Source organism: Lupinus angustifolius, chromosome LG08, assembly GCF_001865875.1.
Source record: "Lupinus angustifolius cultivar Tanjil chromosome LG08, LupAngTanjil_v1.0, whole genome shotgun sequence".
Classification (NCBI taxonomy): Eukaryota; Viridiplantae; Streptophyta; class Magnoliopsida; order Fabales; family Fabaceae; genus Lupinus; species Lupinus angustifolius.
The window spans coordinates 4907646-4934281 of NC_032016.1; the positions used below are offsets into that span (position 1 = coordinate 4907646).

Here is a 26636-nt window from a genome sequence, read left to right on the forward strand (position 1 = left end):
ACTTCACATGTGCTACTTTTTCATCAGCAGTACCAACATCAATTTCTGAATAGCAACATCTCAACATTTCCAACTTCATTCGTGGGTCCAAAACTGCTCCCATAGCAAGTGTGACACTATAATCATTCCAATATTTTTCAAACTTCACAATCATTTTTTCACTCATTCCCCTTATGACTTCATCTTCATCTTTTACAGTTTGAAGTAGAACGCATTGAATTTTCCAAACTTGCATGAAATACAAGTTAGATGTTGGGTATGATGTACCAGAAATTAATTCAGTAATCTAAAAGAATGGACACAATAAATCACAAATTCGTTGTGCTCTTGTCCACTCTTCTTCCGAAAGACAACATCGGTAATTAGAATCACACATTGGAAAATTACTAAAAGCGCGTTTGTATTTGAGAGCACTTTCAAGTAATATATAATATAAGTTGAATTCCATCTTATAGGCAATTTCCATCTTATAGGCATATCGAGTTTCAACTCAACGGAAGTGTCAATAAGACCACTCGACTCTGCAATACATTTTTGAAGGCCATCTTTCTTGTTTCTGAACCTTTCACATATTTGACACTTTCTCTAATTTTATGCAAGGCTTCACCAGCAACTTTCAAACCATCTTGGACAATCAAATTCAGAATATATGCAAAACAACGCACATGAAAAAACTTTCCACAAGCCACCAACCCATTATCATCCTCAACAAATTTATTCATCAATATTCTCACAAATGTATCATTTGCACTAGCATTATCCAAAGTTAGAGAGAAAATCTTCTTATCAATTTTCCACTCTTTCAAAAACTGTAATATCATTGCACACATTTCAAAGCCAGTATGAGGAGGAGGCATGTGGCAGAAGTTGAGAATTTTACTATTTAATTTCCAATCTAAGTCAACATAGTGAGCAGTCAAAAATAAATAGCCCTCGGTCGTACAAGCTGTCCACATATCAGAAGTTAAGCATATCCTATTAGGAATGCTAGCCAATGTCTGTCGAAGCTTCTCCTTCTCACGCTTGTAAACTTTTAATACATCAGTCTTTGCAGTATTTCTACTAATATGAGCATAATCTGGATTCAAGTACTTCAACCAAGCTCTAATCTTTCTATACTCAACGAATTTGAATGGCAAATCATGCTCAATTATTGCAGCAACACACATGTCACGGGTTACCAATTGGTCTGTATTGTGAGACTTTAATTTTCCTTGTCCATCTATCATCATTTGACCCACATCTTTAAACTTAGTTTTTGGACAATCATCTAAGTGACGAGTCCTAGAATGTGTCCCATATTTATTCCCACCAGCTTTGTATTGTGCATTACAAGCATTGCACTCAACCCTCTTAACCCCATCAGGCAACTCTTCTAAAATTGTGAAGAAATTCCAACATTTAGCTCTTGTTGCTCTTGACCTTTTTTTTTACTTATACTAGCATTAGAAGTAGGATGTACATCATTATCAATAGCATTCACATCATTAGGGTCACTTGTTTGAGTTCTTTCAGGCACAACAATATCTGCTACAATAAGTCAACAACAAGTCAATAACTGCTACCACATGAACAACTAAGTTGTAACAGTTAGAGTAACTAGATATATCAACAATAATTTTAAAACCATACATTTTTAAAATTAAAAAATGTAGTAATAGTTTGAAGGAATTTGAAGTTGGAATTTAGCTAAGTGACTTTGCTTATTTAGATGTCATGGTTTTAGAAGCTCATGCATAGAACAGTGACTATAAAGTGAATTTTTCCTTCTTGGATTATTGTCAAAGCTCACCATAGAAGACAAAATCTTAGCATTTTAGCATAGCCATACGTTTTGTGTGCTTCACTTGCCAAAAAATCACACCAGACTTTGCAATGTTTTGTAATGTTCAGAGAACATAAAACAAAAGTAAGTAAAAATGTCTCAATGCTATAGTAAAAATGAAACAAAGATTCGGAGAACATAAAACACAAGTGGTTTGATGTAAAGTTCATACTATTTAATAGAAGAAAGCAACAAAGATTCAGAGAACACTTCAAGCATAAATTGGAGAAAAACATTAATTTGGGGGGAATTAAATTAGGGTAAAATTGATTTGGGAAAAACTAAATTAGGGAAATTGAATTGGGGAAAATCAAACCTGAATCCACTTGTTGTGATCGTTGTCTTCTTTGGATGATATCACAGTTGCCATCATTGTGGGTAGTTGGTGGTTTATCCTCATTATGGCTGTGGGATCTGGTTGTCATGGTGGAGAATGAGAGTTGAAGGAAGAAGAAGAAGAAGTGAAGAAAGAATTGGTGAGTGAAGGAAGAATTGAAGATGGAAGATGGATTGATGATTTGATGTAGAAGACTAGAACTTAGAGGTAAAAGAATTTGCTATTTGCACATGTGTAGAAGTAGAACACGGTCACTGTGACTCACTTTGGCTGTGGCAAATGTAAAAGAAATTGCCAATGTAAAATTATGCAATAATTAAAGGAGTTTGGGCCACTACCCACTGGGCCAAAATTAAAATTTTAAAGTGTAGAATGTAATGTTCGCGGGCAGCCCGCAGATCCCGTTTAAAATGCCCGCTAATAAAGCGGGTAAACGGGCCGGGCAATATGGGCTAACAAGCAAAAATACCATGCCCTGCCCGCATTGTTTTGCGGGCAATGCCCATATTGACACCCCTAATTGTCGATGGAGAAGAAGGTCGAGGATTAAAAGAAGAGATAATGAAATAATGGCAGTCAGGTTTCATAGAAATGTCTCGATATACAGAATGAGTGGCTAATGTTGTATTGGAAACCAAAAATGGAGAGAAACTGAGAAAATGGGTGAACTATCAAATTTGAACAAAGCAAGTCTGAAAGATGATTTCCTCATCCTCACGTTGATATTTTCGTCAATGGTGCGACCATGAGTCATAAGTTATCCCTAATGGAATAATATGTGGGGAATCATAGACAACAATGGCGTACGAGTTGGAAGTTGTTTCACTCATAGAAGCAGAGATTCCCTTATTAAGAGTTTTGTTGGAAGCAGGGCAAGAAGAGTCAGTATGGATTAACCTCAAGTATAAGCAATTGTTCATGATTGAAGAGAAAAGGTTGGCACTCATTTGCCACCATGGTCAATTATACCAATGTAGAGTGACGAGGGCTTTTGATAAGAAGGTTAGTCCTAGAGAATTCAAAGTTGGGGACTTAGTGCTTAAAATGATCCTCCAAAATCAAGAAGATGCTCATGGAAAATAGACCTCAAGCCATGAAGGTCCTTAGATTGTCAAGAATGCATTCTCAAGGGTGACTCTGATCCTGCAAGCCATGGGTTAGAACATTTTACTCAGACCTGTAAACATAGACACGGTCAAGAGATTATATGTCCAAAAAATAAAAAAATAAAAAGAAAAAACCCATTAGGTTTAAAACTCGAAAGAGAAACCTAAGCAAAAATTAGGGTATCGATAAAAGTGTGGTAGGTTACAAACCCAAAAGGGTGACCTAAGCAAAAGTTAGGGCAACAAAAAAAAAAGGTATTATTTCTTTGACTTTATCATAGTAAGGACAAACCAAGATCCCTCAAGTATTGTGCATCAAGTGAGAATGATAGAAGTTGCAAGCAATGTGGGAAGGAGCAAGAAGTTCTGGGAAGAATCAAACAAAGCCAATTGATCTAGTTATTCGGCTATCTCGTAAAAGTAATTGATGAATGAGCAATTACCTTATACTGAGGCAAAAAATTTGCAAAATTTTATGACTTGTTCTAGTCTTACAAGACATGGATGAAAATGTTTACCCAAACCTATGAATAATGACGCAATCAAGAGTGTTTATGCCTATAAATAGAAACTTGAAATAAAAGAAAAGCTCGTTAGGTTGAAAAACAAAATGATCAGCCTAAGCAAAAATTAAGGTATGAATGAGAAACCCGTTAGCTTGAAAACCCGAAAGGGCAACCTAAGCAAAAGTTAGGTTAAGAATGAAAAGGTCGTTAGGTTGAAAACCCGAAAGGGAAACCTAAGCAAAAGTTAGGGCAATGAAAAGGCGACTCTCTTGAAAGTCTATGACTATTGGGGTAAGCCAGAATCCTCCATATGTATGCACATCAAGTTGGAATTGTAGAAGTTTCTAGTGTTATAGGATGAAATATGAAGTTCTTGGGAGTATAAAACAAGTCTAGCACGATGGTCCAGTTATCCGATCATCTCGGGAGGTCAATTGATAAATGGGAAAATACCTTATAATAGGGCAAAAAATTTGCAAAATTTTGTAACTTGTAATACCTCTCGTAGCACATATATCAATGAACTTTCCTATTAAAATTCTTTGAATACCAATAAAAGAAAAAATTTCATCTCCCAACTATACATTTACGCGTGCTTGATCATTTAGATAAGTCTCAAGTTATATAAATATGATGTTCGAACTGCATAATTAGGTAATTCTTATGATAATGTCATTCACTAGCGATTCAAGCAAACAAAACACATCAGAACTAAGTCTTGAGGTGTATATTGACGAGGAACGAATAATGTATTTTTCCATACGGCAGACAGACCTCAGCGGATTCCAAGATTCAAAAAGAAAACGAGGACAAAAAAAAGAAAGTGGAAGAAAAAGTAGAAGAAGACGTGATCAATATCAGTTTGATTAGTTGTTGTCTACCGAGGAAACATTATGGTTTCATATCAATCAAACTTCAGAATGATAATTTTAGCAACATTCGTCGCTCATGTTATCTAATGAAAATCAAGTAAAGAGAGTCAACTATAAACACATAATTTTGACCAGGGTAACAAAAATTCAAAACAAAAAGAGGGGGATATCAAATTTTCAAATGTTTTTGACAACTGGGCTTTTTCCCCTAGCCCAACTAGAAACCCTAATTACACCCCCTTTATAAACCAAACTTAACAACTCACTAACACTAATCAGAAACTTGAAAAAGAGAAACTAAGAAGAGGCAAACCTTGTTTTTAAAAGAAGGGAGAAAAGAGGAGAAGGGGAAAGGTAGCTAAACCAAGAAGAGGTTGAGAGGAAATCACTTGCTCCTTCTTCTACATACCTTTAAGGTCCATTTTCTTTCTTCTTCATTGTTTTGTTTACGTTGTTAATGTTTATTGTTAAATTTATGCTTGAGTCTTGCTAAAATAAGAGTATATTGGGTTCCTATTTTTGCCTCACATGGCAACCCAAAACCTAATTCTCAAATCAATTTAACCATAACCCACAATTTAATTTTTCAAAACCTAATCCCCAAATAAATTTCACCCTAAATTTTCCAAATCAATTTCAAAACCCTAACCCTAAACCCCCATTTTTAATTTTCAATCCATAGCCCACTGTTTGGTTTTTTTTTTGTTTTCTGTTTTTTTTTTGTTTTTTTTGTTTTGTTTTTTTTTTATTTTCGTTTTTTTATTTAATTGTTTTTTATTCTGTTTTTTTATTCATGTTGTTCTCTTTGATAATTCAATACTAATGTTTATAAATGTGGAAATATAATATGAATATTTTTTTAAATAAATCAATGAGAGGTAATGCACTATGGGACTTATGCCCTATCGCGTTACATTAAATTGAAATTTTCACAATCAAATCGATGAGAGGTAGTGCACTATGGAAATTGTGCCCAGTAGAGTTATCTCAATTTGACATTTTCAAAACAATTTAATTAAGTCATGGAGGTGATAATGCACTATGAGGCTCGTGCCCTGTTGTGTTATCTTATCATATTTCAAAAAAAAAAGAATAATGATTAAACAAATATTTTTTGAAAGAACTACATAGCCTTGATTTCTCTATTGCAGCTAGAGATACGTAGGAGCAGGTTTTATCCTGTCAGGCACACAAAAATAAAAAATTGTTTAATAATGTGTTTTGTTTAATGTGTGAAAGGTAAAATTAATATTTTGAATAAAATATTCACGCAATCAATCTAGGTATAGTTTTTACAACGGACGGTATGAGGTGCCTAATACCTTCCTCATCCGTAACTGACTCCCGAACTCAATTTCTATTTTTGAGCGAATCAAATCTCATATTTTCAAAAATTGGTTTTTTCATGTTTTCCCGCTAAAAAAACATTGATGACGACTTCATTGCATTTAATTGCTTATTTCTCGTTGCGCCTACGAAAGTGGGGTAGCTACACTACATAATCAACATGGTTAATAAAATTAACACTTTTAAGCTAAGTATACAGCCAATTGAGAAAACAATTGTTTACAATATGTTCCACTTCAATCACATAATAAATCAAAACTTGCTACAAAATATGTTAGTATTCATTGAATGGAGGATGATGGACTTTCACATATCAGTCTATTCATTCTTCCAAACATACAACATAAGCGAGAAACCAAGGCCATGCAATTTGGTCTCAGAAAACCTCTGAGATAAAGAGCTCTACAACATATTTTTTAACAGAAACAGGTTTACTAACCCACTACTTATCTTCATTGAGGCATGTTCTGAACATGAAAACAACATGTCCAAGAGATGTACCATTACCACACAACCAATTATACCCATCCCAAAAAACCTCCACCACAAATCCATCTACAAGATTTGTACAATTGCCCCTAAACTTCCACTTAAGCTTCTTCACTTGCATCACAGTTTTGCTATCGATTCGAATCGAAAGACACGGATCGCTAACAATGTGTCACATTCAATTACAAGATCATAAACTTGACCATTGTCACAAAACACAGCCTTGTTGCCAAACAAACTCTTACCAAAAACTTGTTCTTTTTTAGCAACAAAAACTGCATTACAAGATAAAGGGATAGCATTAGTCTTCTTAAATGCATTTTTCTTCAAATCTCCAAGAAGCATAACTATGTGCCGATCTAAAACTACACATACATAGAACCCTTCCAATGGTTCAGGACTAGCACCAAATTTAGCAGAAGAAAAGTCCCAGAACATATCAATTTTACAAGAATAAGCTTGTAAACTCTTACAACCCCTTCTCTTAGAAAACACATATTGTTTGATATCTAACTTACAGAGACATTGATTTGAAGAATCATCTATCCCAACACTAAGACCTTGGCCCATCAAACTTTTACTCCTTGTGATGCTAATCAAGCATGATTTACCTTTCATGATGCATTGGTATACACATATAACCAAATTATGTGCATGTTTGGTGGAGATTGAATTTGGAGATGAAAAGTCTGCAACTTGAATTGCATTTTCGCCAAAACCGGAAGGGAAATCCTTCATTTTTGGACCAACTTCAAGCTTTTTAGATTTGATAACAGAACAAGCAGTTGAAGTTTGTTCTTACTTCTTATGATGCAGCAGAAAGCATCTGAGAAAGACAGAGTTGTTGTTGGGTATTCCAAGTGTGAATGAAGAAGTCTCATATTGTGCAAGAATGGATGAGTTAAAGAGCATATAAGTGGATGGACTCATAGACCTAATGCCTTAATATTTTGGGTCAAGATGTGGTGTCAAACCCACTTCTATGCTTTTTTCACTTAGCTCATGGAGGAATGTTGTAACCCATGGATGAAGATCACCCAACAAGTGGTATCAGAGCCGATGGTTCGACGACTCAACGGAGTATGGAAGCGACAAGTGGTCGGTAGATCCATGAGGGATCTTTGTGTCGAAAGTCTTCCTGATGAGAGGTCAAGGCAACGTGTTCAGTTGATGAAAGGATAAGCCAACGGCGATGCAAGTAGATAAAAAACTGATGGGAATTCACACTTGAGAGGGAGATGTTGGGTATTCCAAGTGTGAATGAATAAGTCTCACATTGGGCAAGAATGGATGAGTTAAAGAGCATATAAGTGGATAGACCCATAGAACTAATGCCTTAAGGTTTTGGGTCAAGATGTGGTGTCAAGCCCACTTTTATGCTTCTTTCACTTAGCCTATGGAGGAATGTTGTAACCCATGTATAAAGATCACCCAACAATTGTAATGTTGAATCTATGTTATGCTGAGAGAAAAGAAGAAAAGGGGCGTATGCAAATGGAAGTGCAAGTTGCGAGATATATAAGTTGTTAGGAATACTTGAAATATGTTATTTTATTAGTCTCACATTGTCTAGTATTGGAATAAAGTAAAGTAACCAATGTTATATATTGGACTCAAGTCCCTTGTTATAATGTGCACCAAATAGAAACACTTCATGGGCAGGTGGGCTCATAGGTGTGCTAGAGTTTGTAATCTTTATTCTCTAATAATATCTTGGTAGCCGCTCAGCTCTCCTGAGGACGTAGGCACAATTGACTGAACCCCGTTAACAAATTCTCTTATTCATTCTCTTCCATTTATTTTATGCCTTTATTTGATTGTTTGTGGTCAACATTGTGCAACGATCGCTTCCGTTGTACCAACAATGCCTTGTTGGACCAGGCTGTGACCAGGGAGCCTCCAACCACCGGAGAGTTCCATTGTTACATGGGTATGGGAAGAGTGAAGAGTCACAAGTGAGACACCACGTTTTGAACCAAAACCTTAAGGCATTAGTTCCATGAGTTTTTCCTTCTTATAAATTCTTTCATTTCTCCTCGCATATCCAATGTGAGACTTCACACTTGAATAAACCTAACAATCCCCCCCTCAAGTGCGCGTACCACACACTTTTCGTCCGCTCCCCTTAAGTCCACCATGTCCCAGCTAAACCATCGGCTCTGATACCACTTGTTGGACATTACTGCAACCGAAGAGCCTCCAACCACCGGGGAGTTCCATTGTTACGTGTGTATGAAAGAGTGAATAGTCACAAGTGAGACACCACATCTTGAACCAAAACCTTAAGGCATTAGTTCCATTGGTATTTCTTACTTATAAATTTTTTCACTCCTTCACGCATATCCAATGTGTGACTTCACACTTGAATGAACTCAATACAAGTTATAGTTGGGGGGAAGAATGTAGGAAGTAGATAACATGATCCGAGAGAAACAGAAAAAAAACAAAACTTGCTTCACCGTCAATGCCTCACCAAATCTCCGACAAATCATTTTTAAACACCTTCAGGAGAAAAATATAACAAAAACAGTTGGAATAAAAAGAAACTAAATACATATAACATATAAATTGAGATGATTCAAATCTCAAGTTCCACTTTTGATATGAGAGAAAGAATAATATAATTCATAAATAGAAAATGCTTGTAAAATCTTTCACTTAAATTTTTAATTATATAATATATTTGAGCTCTTCATTCTTCTCGTATCTCAATAATAATAAACTCTCAATAATTGGAAGCTCCTCACTAAAATAAGTGTAAAGTCCCACGTGAAACCATTGAACCATTTTATTCAATAGAGGGACTAATTTGAAACGTGAAAGTATTGTTTTTTTAGAATAAGAAAGTCACTGCATAAAAAAATTATATAAATTTCATTAAGACTTTGAGTTATTAATAAGTTAAATTTTATTAAAAAACCTAAATTATTTTTAGATATTGAAAGTACAAATTATATAAATATAGAATTAAAACTAAAATCTCGTTAGGTATCCACTACTAATATAGATGCCTGCAAATGTTACGGTTTTTGGGAACAGGGAAATACTCCGCAGCTCACACTCGTTGCCACCCTTAGTCCAAGAACTTAAGGCCTCTATCTTAAACTTTAAGGACATATTATTTTTCCGCTAGAGCACATCAAATGTACTATAAAGTATGTCACTCCATGTAGCTTTGTTCGTAATTAGTTGAAAAAAATTCATTTAAAATAAAAAATTAATAAAGTATGGCACATGGTACATTTTTATAGACATAAGTTTTTTTCCACCCCTTTCTCACACCCCTTTCCCACACCCCATTACTCTAAGATTCTCTTATTTTGCCATCTGTATTAAAAGAGTTCAAGTCAGAGGATTCAGAAACGGTTCCTCGGAAGTGGAACCCACAAACTCGTGTAAAGGCAAGCACGTTCTCACAAAGAGGCATCCATGTGTTACATACCTACCTGTATAACTAGTGTATTGTACATTCGTTAGCTTCATTGTATAAATTCCAAGTTCATTCGCAGTTGTCTAATTAAGTAAAAACATATGTTAAACACAAGGTAGTAGAAAGGAAAAGTTACAATCAGAATGAATTGTTGATGGTTTTATCCAGTTTGTTGTGTACTTTATAGTTACCTCTATTTTCGTAGTCGCACACATGAAGACCAATCTCCTGATTCCATCCTTCACCAACATCATGTGATTGCCCAGTTCATCACCCAAAAGTAAGTTAGTGTTGGGAGATCTTCCATGAGTTAAAATGAAATAAACATATCAGTGAATTTGACACACATTTTGACCTAAAAATCTTCAATAATATTTGTGTCCAAGTTAGGCTTTGCACCTTAACATCGGGGCAATTCAAAAAATGTTATCAAGATAAAATGAGATATGAGAGACTTTTATTAACTTGGGCCGAAAATGGTCCAGGGCTTGGGCATTTAGGTAGCCTGCATTCTAACATCACTCCATTCTTATATAAGTGTTTTTAATATTGAAACACGTGATTAAGAAATTCTATTTATATTTTTTAATGAAATTTATGTATTTAATATTTTTATATATATATTATGGATTTAATATGTATGCACTGATTGTGTAAATATTTTTTACACTGTCAACAAATCATCTATCATTTATATGTTAATCATTATTGACTTTCAAATAAAAGTAATAGAAATTAATAATGTGAATGATATACGGATAGTATAAAAAACTTTACATTATTGTTGCATAGATTTTAAACTTTTATATTATATAATGATATAAATGATTTTCTACTTATTATTTTTCATTAACTAGGTAAGACAAAGTTGTTAGGGTAATTGTAGTTGGTCTTAGAATTCTAAAAAAACATAAATAAATAAATAATTAATCCTAAAAAAAATTATTTAGAAAAGGGATAACATTAAGAAATGATGCTATTGATATGCTATCTAACTTTGGCTCAAAAATGCCTAATCACTTGAATTAACAGTTCTAAAAGAAAGACATATTCAACACATTATATTTGGATTGAAAATAAGTATATTTAAATATTTTAGTACTATCAATTAATACTAAATCTTAATTAAAATTAATTTTTTAATATATTATTAATATTTTATTGATTATTTCTATATAAATATGTCTCAACAAAAGTTTTTATACAGTTTTCATTAAGTTAATGACATCCAGTCAGTACTTTCATCTGAAGTACTCGACAAAGAGCTAACATGAAAATAATAACACTTTTACTAAAAATAAAAAAGTATGTTTTTTTTGTTAGTATAATCTTAAACAACACATAAAAAATGGATGGAGCTTGGTTATAACTAGTCCGCAAACTTAATGTCTAGATTAGTCAATAGATTTATATTTAAAATGAACTATGGGTGGATGAGCTGCCTAATATACTGTGGGTCTATCGAACTACGAGTCGAACATTCACTGGAGAGACTCCTATCCTTTGGGATCGAAGCAGTGATACCGATGGAGATAAGAATGCCAAGTTACAAAGTTGAAAGTTTCAACGATAAAGAAAATGTCGAAGAACTAAGAATCAACCTTGACTTGGTGGATGAGTTATAAGAGAAGAGGCGCGGGATCAGGCTCAAATTGAATGGATTTTCCTTTCCGACTACTCTCTTTTGTGCTCTTGAACTATTGATTTCCTTGTGCCTTTAGTTGAAGTATAGGTCGTCGATCTATCTTGATGGGATTTTTCTAGTAGGTAGCGACAAGAGGCTACATCAATAGCTTAAACTTGTTTTCGGGTAGGATGCGTTTGGAGTCAGAAGTTCTCTCTTTCCCAACCAAAAATAATTTTATGACATTTACCTATCCTTTTAATTTGTCTATTGTTTTTAGACTCAGATCTATTCATGTATAGAACTTGCTTAATGGCTAAGAGAGTGGCATTAGAAATTCAAATTTTGAGTAGAATTTAAAACGAATACCTGCTTATATGTCACCACCAAAAGCAGGTTCTATCGTAAATAAATATCATCTCTATTAATGGAGAGACTACATGATTAACACTGTTAATCCATCATCCACTATTGATTTGTATTACTTTTGTTTGAGAGTCAATGATGGTTAACAAATTAATGGTAGATAATTTATTGATAGTGTAAAAAACACTTACACTGTCAGTGCATACATATTAAATCCTTACTATATTATTGTTTCATTTGTTTTTTGTGGTACTTATCTCTTCATTAATGAATATGATTTTTACTCGGTCCAAACAACTTTTAAGGCTTTATTTTGGCCATGCTTCTCATTATAAAATAGATATAAATATAGATGAATAAGCTTCCTAATTTCCCTATAAAATACCAAATAAAGCAGATCTATTTCCAATTTGTATTAACTTATGAGTATGATATATATACATTATCAGTGATACACAATTAATATAATGTATACTATTTATTTTTATCAGTTATATTTAAAATCGTTAGTAATTAAATGTAAGTAATAAATATTACATTGATAATATAAATTTTTTTACACTTTCAATATACGGATATTTTCTCTTAATTCAGCTGTAAGTGCGTTTTCATTCCTTGTTGGAAACTTTCCCTTGGACAACACCTCTTGTTGCAAACTTTCCCTTGGACAACGCCTCTTAAATAACTAGTTTAATATCTGATTTTTTTAAGGTATACCCTCTTTGATATTTTCATAGAATAATAGGGTACTATAATAATCCAGCAGTTCAGGAAAGAAAAGTAGTTGATATTCTAACCAACCATAAAAAATATATTTTCTTGTCAACATTTCATTATGCCCTTACAAAAATAAATCTTTCTTTATTCTAGTGCTCTAAAATAAAGGGTACCCAACCATTGAAAACGTAAACTTAGGGTAACCGTTACTTTATCATATCAAATTATCAATATATAACCCATACCCATAAGACAGGGAACCAACAATTTGACACTGTTATTCTCAGATCACAACCATATATCTACGTAAACTTTGTCTTGTTATTGTTCCAAATTATAATGAACATAGCCGTAGTTAACAGCTCCACCGTAACAGAGTTTGTGGAAGATTTAGCCACGTTCGATAATTTCGTGAACATTCAGTTTTCCATGGTTGACCAGAATAGCGACGGTTTGCTTTCACGTGATGAAATCCGTGGCGGGTTAGGAAGGTTTATGCCATTAGGTTCTCAATCACAGCCACAAGAAGAGATTGAAAGCATGTTGGGATCTATATTTGAGAGGTTCGATGAAGATCAAAAAGGTGCACTCGATCTTAAAGAGTTTAAATCATTAATGGTGGAGATTATGCATGCTCTTGCTCGTGGAATTGGTGGGTCTCCCATCACTGCGGTTCTTGAACAAGATAGCTTACTTATGAAGGCTGTTCAACATGAATTAGCTACACATCCATGATCCATCTCCTTTATGATGATTATTATTATGTATTCATTGTTTTTCGATTCCTCGACATTTAGTGTGAGGAGCCGCCACACACCCTTTGGGATTAGTTCTTGACCCACAGCATAGGTAGTACCAAAATATCTTTCTTCTTTTACTTACAGTCCTTTTTAATATTTTTCTTATTAGTCACTTGTTTTCATTTGCTATGATTGTAAAACATTGAATTGTTTGTTCTATGATTTATTTCATTTGGACCTTTAAAATTTTGTCTCATTGAATGTTAATACCAATTGTAGATCTGGTGAGAGATTTACCTAGATCTAGTTTAAATTTCTTGTAGTAATAGATTCAACCATTTCCACACTAATGTTCACTCAATCCAAGTCTAGAAAATATATGGTGGATGGGCTGTGAAGCTTTGAGTTCCTGAAATTTCCATCTTTCATGAAACAAAGCTTTGAGTCACTATTCTGGGAAGCTGTTTACACTAATCCACAAATTCTAATGATTAAGATTTAAATTTGGATTTGGAGTTTCACTATATGATTCCATCAGAATATGTTTTGAATTCTGTAGCTAATCTCATGAATCATGCAATGCTATTAGTGTTTGAGCACAATAGATTCCTTCACAACTACACCATTATAATCTTAATCTAAGAAGCATTGATACCAATATAAAGTCAACCATGAAAGAATAATGTCATATTACATCATAGCTCTCAGCAGTAGGTGCACGAGACTTCCACCTAATAATGAAACATTCATGTTTATTTTTCGAGTCCACTCTTATGCAATACTCCAAATAAGAGTTAAGGCTTATAATGAGGTACATGCAAATATGGATCAGAGAGGGAGAGAACTACATTCATTATGAAGAAATCTGGATTAGATGTCCTATTAAGAGTATAGAAAGTACCAGACATTTTGCACCATCTACCTGAGGTGAAACACACTAATAATGACTTGAATTATGTCTGCTAGAAGGACCACATACACAACATAAATTATTGCTCTTGTTCAGCGATCATTTCATGGAGCATTATCAAATTAGTTAAATGCAACTTTCTGCCCAAAAGAAAAATTAATATAATTCTGGACCAAGAATGTAACAAGCTGGATAGGATCCACAATTTATAGGATACCAAATTTCATAACTATCAAATACACTACTCTCCGAATAAGTTTATTGCAAGCCAGATTGGCTACTTTATCTGCAAAATTTTCTCATACTCGACTTAATTCATCTTTTGTATTTTCAATTTTAAGGTCATCATTAAACTCAACACCAAGCGCCTTCCGCAATGCGACCAGCTCTTCCCCTGCATCACAGATATAGGCCGAAGCTTGCCTGCCGGACAAGGTTGCACCTTCCATGCTGTCTATGTAGTCCTGAACAAATTAAATTGATAAAAGTCAACAACATCAGTGAAACTTAGATATCACAAATACTATTAATCATGAGAAAATATACTGCAATGGCTGGATAATACAGGAAATTTTTTAAGAGTAATTCAAAAATCGCATGGTCTGGAAAGTGAACAGTCAATACTCAATAGAATAAAAGGTTGAACATAGTTTAAAACTGTTTGGTAAATTTGAGTAAACCCACCACTAGGTAGTTAATGACTAGTTAAGTTTGATTAAGATGTGGATAAGCATAATAAAATGTACATAATACTGCTATATTATATTAAAAAAAAAGGTGCATATTTTATATCATTCGTTAATCCTCCTATACTTTCCACAGCTCAGAAACTATGTTTAGCACCTTCCATCTAATATACATTAGACACATTAGAATCTTGAGCTCCTGAATCATGATTATTAAAATAAGTGACAAGAAAAGGCATATATATGTGGTATGTCACAGTATATGTTGAAACCACACAACAAATGATCCCATTCAATCAAGTATAGCATCATTTGTGGTTTGATTGAAAGGAGAACCTTCACCATCTTAATTCTTTTTCATGGGTCATACTTGAACCTCATGGGAATTTAAAGATTAAACTGACTCCACTGTAAGATATCATACATTTCAGCTAAAACAAATCTTGGCATGCAATTTTGAGTGTTACATCTTATATGCATAAGACAAACATGGTTATAATGGTGGTTAAGAAACTTGAACTTTTACCTGTTTTGTGTATGAGCCAGAAAGAAAGAAATTCTGCACTGGTGTCTTTTGGTCAGGTCTAAATGGATCTTTACCAGGTCCCTCGCGGTACAGAGATTGCCCAATTTTAACAACAGATGACCAAGTCACTTCTAAACCTTGAGCTGATGGGAACAGTGATAGAACCTGATAAAGATTTTTAAAATCAATGTAAGGAGGAGAAATGCATATTTACCATTGAATAAGGACACAAAAAATAAACTAGAAGATGGAGCTTATGATAGAAACAAGAGTGAATGCTACACTGATGCAACCAGAACAATCCACTTGGCCATCAAATCTGAAGTATTAACAAATATGCACCAAGTGAACAAGTACCAATCCAATCACTAACTGCATTTTGTGAGACATGCAGATCCAATATATTTCAGTGAAAACATTTACAGGGCATTCACCATTAATATATCATATGACATTGCATGCTGTTATAACAGAAAATCTCAGCACACAATAAACACACTCCAGCTACCAAAAGCACGTGAATAATCTCGTTGGTCAGACACAAACTTCCCATGTCACCGCTAAATCAACAAGGAAAAGGTTATAACCATAGAATGGGAAATGGCACTTTTTTAACCTACCTGTTTTGCTACCCTTGCAACAATTTCATCATTTGGTAAGGGCATGTATGGATCACCTGGTGTCAGAACACATCTGAAAGATGAAACATCATTATATACTTTGAAGGTCGATATAAAATCAAATATATTATAAAAGTTGACGACAAAATTTTAATGACATGAGCAGGTAGACTTGGTATGAGAAGAACGAACTGGAAAAGCTGATGCATGACTTTATGTAAAAACTAATCATGAATGAAAGGGAAAATTTATGTCTGTTTTATACACATATGCACTTACTGGAGCAATGATCCTTGTCCCTCGATGTAATAATCTTCTGGAGATGTAAGTGCAAGGTCTGCGAAGCAAGAAAAATCTGCATCGGCAGTATAGAGAAGGTTATCTAACCCAATAGCTTTTCCCAGCTGCCTGTCATCCAGAAAATGAAGATTCATGAAGAACTTCAACAATAATGATTGAAGGAAAATATATAATCACTTATGCTTAAAACAAAAGTATATCATATTATAGTTTCTATATGGATAAAAAAAACAGATTATTACCTTGACTTTTCTAAATCCTGCAACTCTGTAACCCAACCATTGTATCTGAGCTGCACAGTAATAACAGGAACTCCAACTAGTTCGTATATGTTATTGAAAAACTGATGTTGCCTCCACTGTGATGGAAGTAATCTTTTGATCCCAGGGACATCACAGGCTGAAATCAAGTGAAAGACAGTTTAAGGCATGGGAATTGTTGCCGAAACATGTGAATTACTACACGAATAAATGATGAGTTAACTACTAACCAGCAACATAAGCATCAGCTTTCACAATTTTTTTGGCAGTAGCCTGAGAATATAAAAATTAATATGGTGTTAATGATAAATGTTACTTGAATTTTAATCAAGTGCGTAAAGACTTCAGAAAAGAACACATAAAGCATATCACCTTTGACAAGGATAGTCCTTTGACGTAAGTCTTCCCATCAGCGGATTTATCATAAAGTACTTCTCTGCATCCCCACCTAAGATGAAACCTGTTCCAGCAATGGATGAGAATCTAAGTAAGGAGAAATTTGGATAATCATAATGGCAATATTTTCATATGGAAAAAAAATCTACCTGCCCCCTCTGTCTGTGATGTACTTCCGGATAGGGCCACTCAAATAAACATCTGGTGAACCCTTCAGCATTCGCAAAAGAGAAGCCTCGGTCTTTGTGGCAAACAAAGCAAATATTGTGAGCATGCAACGGGCACTGATATTATCACAGTCAATAAACCCAAGGGCATAGGCAACTGGATCCCACATTCTTTGAATGCTCGTGCGCGTACCACCTTTGGATAAAAACCAATCTGAAAAACTAATCTGTAACAAATGTGTGCAATGGTCAAAATAACAGAATATGAAATTAAAGCAGAAAATTGGCAAACACAGTTGGTACAAAGTGAAACTGAAGATGCTTCCTATTTACTCATTGTGTTTGTGTGTACGTAGGTGGGTGCATGTGTGTGGAAGAAACCCGAAGTAAATCTGGGAACACATAATCAAGAACACCATTTGGAAAGGGACCAAAAGTACAATAAAATAACTATTCTCTTACACTATCCAAATTCCTTATGTCCTTCAGTGCACCATCTGGATCAACAACAGCTCTAACAACTGGACTCAGTGCAAGAGCCAGAGCATTTCTAGCCTTATCATAAGTCTGTTCATAAACAACAAGTAAAGTTTAGTGCAACGAGAGTCTCACCAAGGAAGATGAGCAAATATATCCCTTTTGAGTAATCAAATGTATTATATTTTAATATACCGAAAAGTATACAATATCTTGTTTCAATATACAAATAAACAGGATTTCTAAATGCACACTGTAATAGAATTTGCAATGATATTACCTGAAGCTGATTTGTAGTCAGAAAAGCCCTTATCCCATGTAATGGTGCTCCAACCAGGAAGCGAAAATCGAGTTCTGCACTAGAAAGCGAAGTTATTAACAATGCATTATGAAATTATTACCTTTCTTTTCATTACTTAATTGTGCCACTCTCGTGGAAAGGAAAAAACAAGAAAATAGTGAACAACAAACAAAGAATGTTAATGCTTCCAAAAACACACCTCCAATTTCGGCCCCTTTGTTTACAAAAGTGTGAGTGTGATCCTTCACAAGTAGATTGTTATCGGCACCCACCTAGTCGAAGTACGGATGAAGAAAAAGCAATCACATGGACAGGTACAATGAAAACGAACATGTCAAGTCAAGTCAATAAAAGGTCCTGTGGCCAAAATTTTGGAGGAAGAATACATATTTTATTTACGACGAACAGGCAAAAACTGTTTACCTTTTTCATCAACCGGAAAAGATTGTTGTAGCAACCAAAGAAAACATGCAGTCCCATTTCAATGTGGTTTCCTTGTTTATCAACAAAAGAACCAACTTTCCCACCAATGTTAGACCTTGACTCATATATATCCACCTGAATGAGAGAATGTTGAACAGAACATAGTGAATTAATTAAACTAGTTAGAAAATATTCTAATGCATTCATTCAGCATGAACACCACAAATACAAAAGGTTAATCAAAGAGTAACTACCCTTTGCTTCAAAAAGTCGATTGAACATGCATACCATAACATCCAACAATTTCGGAACATTATGATATCAGTATACAATTAACTATTAAGACAAACTAACAGAAAAGGAGCTAGACCTCATGTCCTTGATCCAAGAGTTCCACTGCAGTTGACATGCCTGCAAGCCCAGCTCCGATAATTGCAACCTTCAGCTTCGGGCCCCGATAGCGTTCAGGTTCTGGAGGAAATAGCCCTTTTGGCGCTGGAAAGACAAGGGAACCATTTCTTTTGTCAAACTTATAGTTCAAGATCTAAGAATATGTAAACCAGTTGCATAAACTCACCCTAGTTTGGAACCTGAATAACATCTTGCAGAAACCACTTCTCACCCAGAGACCCAAAAAAACATTACACACAACAAAAATCTCAATCCTTTGACCCAATTATTCAGGTGAAATAACATCACAGTTATAAAACAACGATTATAGAATAACATATTAAATTATAGAAGCCCCAAAACTCATGATGTTCATTTGGTTGGGCTTCTACTAAAAACATTTATCTTTGAAATAAAAAAATACTGAAATTCAGCTTTTAGGAGAAACATAATTTTTGCAGCTTTCATGAGAATCTGAATCACACAAAAAATCACCAAAATCATTTTTGAATAATCACTTTTTTAAAGAATGGATCACCGATTGAACACTACCCAAATTTTCTCTTTTACAAAACCAAAAAGAATGGATCAAAGGATAATTGAAAGGGAAGTGCACCATCCAAAATTGATCCCATAATGAATCAAAATTCTACACGATTAAAAAAATAAGTCACAAGCAGTGATAAAAAAAACTAAGAAGAAGAAGAAAAATTACTAACCATTAGTACTCATGTCAGAAACATTAGAGTCCAAAGAGCAACGAACCCGAGACTTAAGGGTCTTGGTGAAACAGTTTCTTCTGGTTGGGACAAAGAACCCAACAGAATCTCCTGCTCTAGTTACAGATAGTGAAGTTGCTGCGGGGAAATGAATCAAAGAAGACATCATTGAGAGGAGAGAAGAAAAAACAAGAACCAACTTTGATTGTGTTTCTGAGGTTATATGTGTTAGTATATGTAGTGATCTTAAGAATGTGCATGAATGGGCTACGTGTGTTGTACGAGATACTGGGAATATGTCAGCTTTTTTTTTTTTTTTTTTTTTGGTAGTTACAACTTTTCCTTATTTATTTTTTCACTAGAATCCTACCGATGTATTTGGTTCTTCTCCCTTCTAACAAATTTCGCTATGAAAAATATAGGACATTTTGGTCTTTCTTAAATGATTCAACAGATCTTAGACAATTATACTAACATTATGCTATTTTATAACTTTTTCTTTTAATTCAACATCGAATTTTATTTGATTTATAGCATAAGTCTAAAATCAGTATGCTTAAATATGATGATAGAGGTATCACTGTAGGTATGGGAAATAAAGATTTTAAAAGAATTTAGTTTATTAGAAGTTCAATTCTTTGAAGTTTGTGTTAATAAAAGCAAAATCATTTTATTGATTCTACCTCTTCAAACAAATTAATCTTTGGGGTAAGAACACCCTTAAAAATACTCGATTTATGAAGTATAATTTGTGATCGAATTGTTGCAAAATTTTGGGTGTCAACTGCAAATGGATATGCCACCAGCCAAAGCTATTGGCATCAAGAAGGATAAAGGACTAACATAATATTAGTGGGGTGCATTGTGGACAGCAAGCACTTTTGATACCTACTCAACCCAAACTTACCAAAACTTAGTATTAACCAATAGTGACACACAACACTTGTTGGGAGAGAATCATATCTTTGAAAGAAATTAGTTTATTATTCAAAAAGTAAGAAATAATTAGTAGTACAAAAAAAACTTAAACTTAACATTACTTTGTAATCTATTATTAAGTACAGTATTTACCAAGGAAGATTTTACATTTTTTTGGATCCATTAATAATTGTCAAAAGAACAATGAGCTTGGGCAGCTCATAGAGTTGGCAGAATGTGAGATTGCCCATATTCCAATAAAAAAAGATACCCAAAAAAAAAATAGTATATGCACTTATTTTTTGAATTTTACAAATTTATTTAATGTCTAAATTTATTCTTGATTGTTGTTATTATCTCTATTTTGGAGAAAGAACGTTTTTTATAAATTAGAGCTCTGATTTTTTTCATTCTACCTAAAATATGTTTGATAATAAGTAGCAAAATCATTTAGATAAATATAAATAAATAAGATCAACCAATAAATAAACAAGTTTGTGGCATGTACTATCTTTTTTATAAATAATATATTTCTAACTAAATTAATAAAAAATTCGGAATACATGTTAAAATTGTAAATATTTGAATTTAAAATAAAATATCCATAAATAATATAAAAGTTAAAATTTAAACATATTAGGAGAATAATCGATAATATATAAATGATTCTAATAATATTAGCTAGTAATAAATGACTATGTCTTTAAAAATATTTATCATTATAGTTAAATAATAATTATTGGTTCAATGAATTTAAAAGCATGCCAACCTGATGGTAGTTGAATAAAAAATGGAAATGTAATATTTAGAAAAAAGTAAAAATAATATATACTACTTTTCATTTTATGGAAACTAATTTATTATTCATAAATTTATTATTATAACTATAGAATATTTTTTTTATGCCATATAATATTTAAATTAAAAATAATAAAAAATGGCTCTTTATATTCGGATTAAAATTTATTAAAAATTGTGACTTCTTTATTTTGAACCAACAATATTACTAATACGTGGTTTTTTCTATTTGTTCATTATTTTTTATGCCTTAGCCATTGATATATTTACCAACAATAATAATGATCTATTTTCTACGTAATATCATTCTTTAGAATTGAACATTTACATTATTGATCGACATTTTAGCTTATACAATAATTGATCGATATTTTAACTATAAATTCTATGAAAATCTAATGGTTCATATAATTTGAACTAGTGATTACATCTGAACAATTAGATTTTTATAGAATTGAATAAATTGATAACTAAGATGTGGGGTAAGTATTCTTAAAGTAAATGAATTATTTCCCTTCATATAAATATTATTATTTCTAACATATAACTCAAATGTTACAATAACTATTACAAACAACTATAAAGTTTAATATTTAAATCTTTATTGTATTATTTTAAAAAATTAAAATTTTCATATAAAAACTTAACAATTTTGAAAGATATTTTTCGGGTTTGATTAATTTAACTGAGTAATGATATAATTGTCATATCATTTTTATATATTAGTCTTGAATTTAGTCTGATTATTTCTACCAATCTAAATATTTATAAAAAATCTAATATTAATAAAATAATCCCAGCCTTCTCTTGGAAAACTTATGGAAGAATTACTTGAAGACGAATATTATTATTATTATTATATAACGAAAATCATTCATATTAAATCATAAAGGAGGAATATAGTAAAATAATACACAGTTACATGCTATTTATCTTTCTATCCAACTTTATGTTCATCATAAAATATAGAAATTGTTTTATCTTACATGTCATGGTGATCCAAAATGAGATCACAAATAAGGGTGGAAACAGCCAGACTGCCTATCAGGGGCCTATTACCTGACCTATAACAGGCTAGGTCAGGCTAGGCTTTTTTCACTAACAGGTAGGCTAGACTTTCTAAAAAGCCTATTTAGCTTAACAGGCCAGGCTTTAGGCCACCTAAAAGGCCTATAAAGCCTAACAGGCCGGCCTATTTAGCCTATTTAGCTATATTATATAAGAATGTTGAAATTTATACTATTTTAATATAAGCAAAATTATTATATATGTGTAATGTTAATATAAAAATATAATTTAATTATTAGAATTAGATGGACCTAACTAAAAATAAGCCTATAAGCCCATTAAAATGTAGATATGATAGCCTATTTTATAAGCATATACTATAATAAACTTTTAAACAGACTAACAGGCCAGACCAGACTTTTAAACAGGTCAGGCCTAAGCTTTGAATTTTTGTTTAAACAGCCTAACAGGCCAGGCCCAGACTCCTATGTGCTATATAGGCTGGGCCTGTTTAAGGTAAAGTCTGGCATGCCCTAGCCTGTTTCCACCCTTAATCACAAATAATATGGTCCTATACGAACTACTAATTTCTCGTGGTGCATGGGATAGTAATGAAAATTATATATTTTTCTCGAATATATGACATATTCTTGTTAAATGTAATATTGACATCTCTTTTATTTATTGTCTTTTTAAATAAGTATTATCAAATTCACTTAACTAATATTAAAATTAAAAAACACAGTCGATCCCCTAAATAAAAATAATTAACATTGTGTAGAGAGCGTGGGTAAAAATAATAATCTAGAAATTTTCTTAGACACAATGATAATCACACGTGTCATTCCTCAAATCATTTCCTCTTTTTTGTTCATATTTTTGTGTGTTTTAATCTTCTTTTTTATCAAGCAAATTTAAATAAGAACAAATAAAAAGAATATATTTATTTAATATACCATTTAAATTTACCATAATATTATAGCAATTTATGATATCGTATCATTTAATTTTATTCATTCTAACTCTTATGCGTAGTTTTATTCATTCTAACTCTTATGCGTAGTTTCACGTAGGGGGCGCCAATGCATTTACCAAAAAAAATAACAAATAAAGGAGTTCAATTCCTCTCCAGTATCAGAAACCAGTACTGGAATATGTGGTTGAGAATTTTTTAAAGAGTTTTTATTTATTTTTAATAGATTATAGTATGTAATCATAGTCGTTAAAAACAATTTGTGGCCACGTGTCATCATCCTATCCAGCACTGAACTCTCCGGTACCGGAGAGGATCCATTTCCCAAATAAAGAGATGATAAGAAGGCAAGGGACGAATCTCAAATCAGTTGCAATTTTCTTGAAATAGTGACAAAAGTTTAAGATTGTAATATCTATATATTATAAATATAAAAATTTATACACTGATACATATTTAGTACATAATATATACTTTTAAAAAAAGTTAATAATAATTAAAAATGAAGACCGAACTAAAAAAATTCTCACACTGTCCCTTGGTGCATATGTTTTTTTCTTAAAGCTTAAAAACAAGAAGAAATCATTCTAGAGAAGCTCTCAGGCATTCTCTCTGAAAATTCATGAAATCACCACAAAGATCACATGCTAACTTTTCTGATTTGTATAACATGTTTTTTATAGTCGGATCAGTTCCAAGGATGTAAACACTTGTTTGATAGATAATATTCAACAGAGGTTGACTATGAAGAAGACAAAGCAATGTTAATGATTTGAGATGAAGTCCATTAAAAAACAAGAACATTTTATTGCGGTCTTGATTCAATCTCAGATGAAATCAATACATCAACAAAAGGTGAGTTCAATACAATAAGGTTAACACATTTTTTGTTATATATTCTATCTATATCTATGAATATCAATAAAATAGAAAAAAAGAAAAAGATTCTTTATTTGGGATTTTTGGTGAACTGTATGCATCAAAAGGTTCATATTAAAAAAAATCAGTATCACATAACACACCTCAATGATTAGTTGATAAAAATTGACACTACCAGTAATCACCACATGAGCAAAGGCCATCATGAAAGTGATGAAACCTATTGGTGTCTCTCACTATGATTTCCCTCTTCACCACCAATGACACATATTTTATTGCTGAGTGGCAATCACTACAGACCCTAATGTTCTTCATAATGTGTATGTTGGATCCAGGAGAAGTATTCAAAAGGGCAAATGCAAGAGCCAATTTCTCACTATGATACTGTAAATTTAGTTTCTTCTCATCTTGGTCTACAAACAAAAGGACATTACTTGTATCTGGAACATACCCAATTTCCTTAATTTTATGATTTAGTTTCTCCCACATTTTATGGACCTTGTCTTTCTGTGGATGAGAAATATTGTCATTTGCTACAAATACATGGACAGAATTCTCAATCTCAACCCAACTACAAGCTGGTTCCTTCTTCAATCCACTATCTTTCATTATCTTTCTAACTTTTGCAACATCCCTCCACCTACCAGCAGAGGCATAAATATTAGCAAGTAATATATGTGTCCCTGAATAAAAAGGATCAAGTTCAAAAACTCGTTCCGCAGCATAAGCCCCCATTTCCATATTTTTATGCATTCTAGAAGCACCAAGCAAAGCTCCCCAGACAGCTGCAGTGGGTTCGATTGGCATTTCTTCTATGAACCTCTTAGCTTGATCAAGAAGACCAGCTCGACCAAGAAGATCAACCATTGTCCCATAGTGTGAGACTTTTGGTAAAATGTTGTACTTTCTCATCAATCCAAAATAACGTTTGCCATCATCCAAAAGTCCAGCATGGCTACAAGCAGTAAGAACACAGAGAAATGTTATATCATTAACTTCAGTCCCAGCCCTTACCATTTTTTCAAACTGCTGCACAGCTTCCTTTCCAAGTCCATGTTGGGCATACCCTTTCAACATGGAATTGCAAGAAACCACATCAACCTTTACTAATCGATCAAACACCTTTTTTGCATCCCGGATGCTCCCCGACTTTGCGTACATGTGAAGAAGATTGTTGCCCACATAACCAGCTAGCTTCCTTCTTGATTTTATCACATGTGCATGAAGCCATTTGCCTTTCTCCAAAGATCCCACGCACGAAGAAGAACTTAAAAGTGCAGAATACGTAAAATCAGTTGGCCTATAACCTTCCCTTTGCATCTTCACAAACAAAGCCAAAGCTTCCTCTCCTTCGCCCATCCTCGCATAGCCACAAATCAAAGCATTCCAAGAAACCTCATTCTTACTCACCAGCTTCTCAAAAACCAATCGTGCTTCGCCCAAGTAGCCACACCTAGCATACATATCCACAAGCGAACTCCCCACAAACACATTCCCGCTACACCCATACTTCACACAACAAGCATGAACTTGTCTCCCGTCCTTATAGCTCAGAATCAACCCACAACACTTCACCAAACTCGACAACGTAAACTCATTAGGCTTGTATTCATCTCGAACCATCTGAGAGAACATAACAAGTGCATCCACAGCACGTTCATTCTGCGCATACCCAGTGATCAACGAAGTCCACGTAACCATATCTTTCTTCTGCATTTCATCGAACACATGGCGTGCATCATCCAAACTGCCACACATTGCATACATAAAAACAATGGAATTCTGAATAACAATGTCATCCCTGATATTTGAATTAAGAAAGTGATAATGCACTAATTTCCCTTCCTTAAGTTTCCCCAACTGAGTGCATCTCTTTAACAATGTATTATATAGGTTCCGGTCCGGTTCAAGTGAACCGCGGTCGATAAGGTCAAGAACATGTAAACCGGTTTTGGAGTTGAAACTAGGACGAAGAAGGTTGGTGTGATCTATAATAATAGATGAATTGTCGAAATTGTCCCCAGCTGTATCTGGAGTTGAACAACCCCATAGTGTGCGAAAGATATTCCAATGGCATTTGATAGGTTGAATGGGAGAGAGGTGAAACGATTTGAAGTGACCATAGAAACGGGAAATTGATGAAAGAATGTTAGGTTGGATCATAACCTCAAGCTATGAGCTCCATTTAGAAGAATAGAGAGTGAGTGTGAGAGAGGAAGTGAAACAAAGTAAATGGGAGATTGAGGAGAATAGAACGTTAATAGTAATACTCCCATCACAATTCTATATAGCATATAATCTTAAATTATGTTTTTTATATTTTTTAAGGAAATAATTCATAACAAGTGTTGGTTATGATAATTAAATCATTAACTTTTTAGTCATTTCTAGTATTTATCAAAATCTTACACCATTGAACTAATGCTTTGTTATATTTTTAATATAGGGAATGGAGTATCTCCTTACATAAGGAGATAAGTTATCTTCTCCTGCCAGTGAAATCATGATATGTGTCATGTTTCACAA

The 26636-nt window shown here is 33.4% G+C and overlaps 3 protein-coding genes and 1 pseudogene across 3 annotated transcripts; 1 reads left to right on the forward strand and 3 right to left on the reverse strand.

The window, feature by feature from the left end:
* On the reverse strand, positions 6209 to 7251 carry LOC109354117 (annotated as a pseudogene).
* Positions 12875 to 13754, forward strand: LOC109354943. Its single transcript, XM_019597783.1, has one exon. The coding sequence runs from the start codon at positions 12959 to 12961 to the stop codon at positions 13352 to 13354; it is 396 nt and encodes a 131-aa protein (XP_019453328.1). The 5' UTR covers positions 12875 to 12958; the 3' UTR covers positions 13355 to 13754.
* Positions 14304 to 19789, reverse strand: LOC109354942 (zeta-carotene desaturase, chloroplastic/chromoplastic-like). Its single transcript, XM_019597782.1, has 14 exons — positions 19535 to 19789; positions 18796 to 18920; positions 18426 to 18560; positions 18202 to 18274; positions 17982 to 18055; positions 17687 to 17791; positions 17207 to 17451; positions 17034 to 17121; positions 16892 to 16934; positions 16644 to 16800; positions 16381 to 16509; positions 16102 to 16174; positions 15482 to 15646; positions 14304 to 14733 (listed from the first exon to the last, which is right to left on the reverse strand). Exons 1-14 carry the CDS (start codon positions 19701 to 19703, stop codon positions 14569 to 14571), a joined length of 1746 nt encoding a protein of 581 aa, XP_019453327.1. The 5' UTR covers positions 19704 to 19789; the 3' UTR covers positions 14304 to 14568.
* On the reverse strand, positions 24187 to 26350 carry LOC109353268 (pentatricopeptide repeat-containing protein At3g24000, mitochondrial). The gene has a single exon (XM_019595473.1). The coding sequence runs from the start codon at positions 26271 to 26273 to the stop codon at positions 24282 to 24284; it is 1992 nt and encodes a 663-aa protein (XP_019451018.1). The 5' UTR covers positions 26274 to 26350; the 3' UTR covers positions 24187 to 24281.

Excerpts from the sequence above, each read along its gene's own strand:
- LOC109354942 (XM_019597782.1), bottom strand. The coding sequence starts at position 19,703 with ATGATGTCTTCTTTGATTCATTTCCCCGCAGCAACTTCACTATCTGTA. Across the intron at positions 18,056-18,201 it reads CAAAGGGGCCGAAATTGGAG|AACTCGATTTTCGCTTCCTG; the intron begins GTGTGTTTTTGG and ends TTTCTAGTGCAG. Across the intron at positions 17,792-17,981 it reads TGACTACAAATCAGCTTCAG|ACTTATGATAAGGCTAGAAA; the intron begins GTAATATCATTG and ends GTTTATGAACAG.
- LOC109353268 (XM_019595473.1), bottom strand. The coding sequence starts at position 26,273 with ATGATCCAACCTAACATTCTTTCATCAATTTCCCGTTTCTATGGTCAC.
- LOC109354943 (XM_019597783.1), top strand. The coding sequence starts at position 12,959 with ATGAACATAGCCGTAGTTAACAGCTCCACCGTAACAGAGTTTGTGGAA.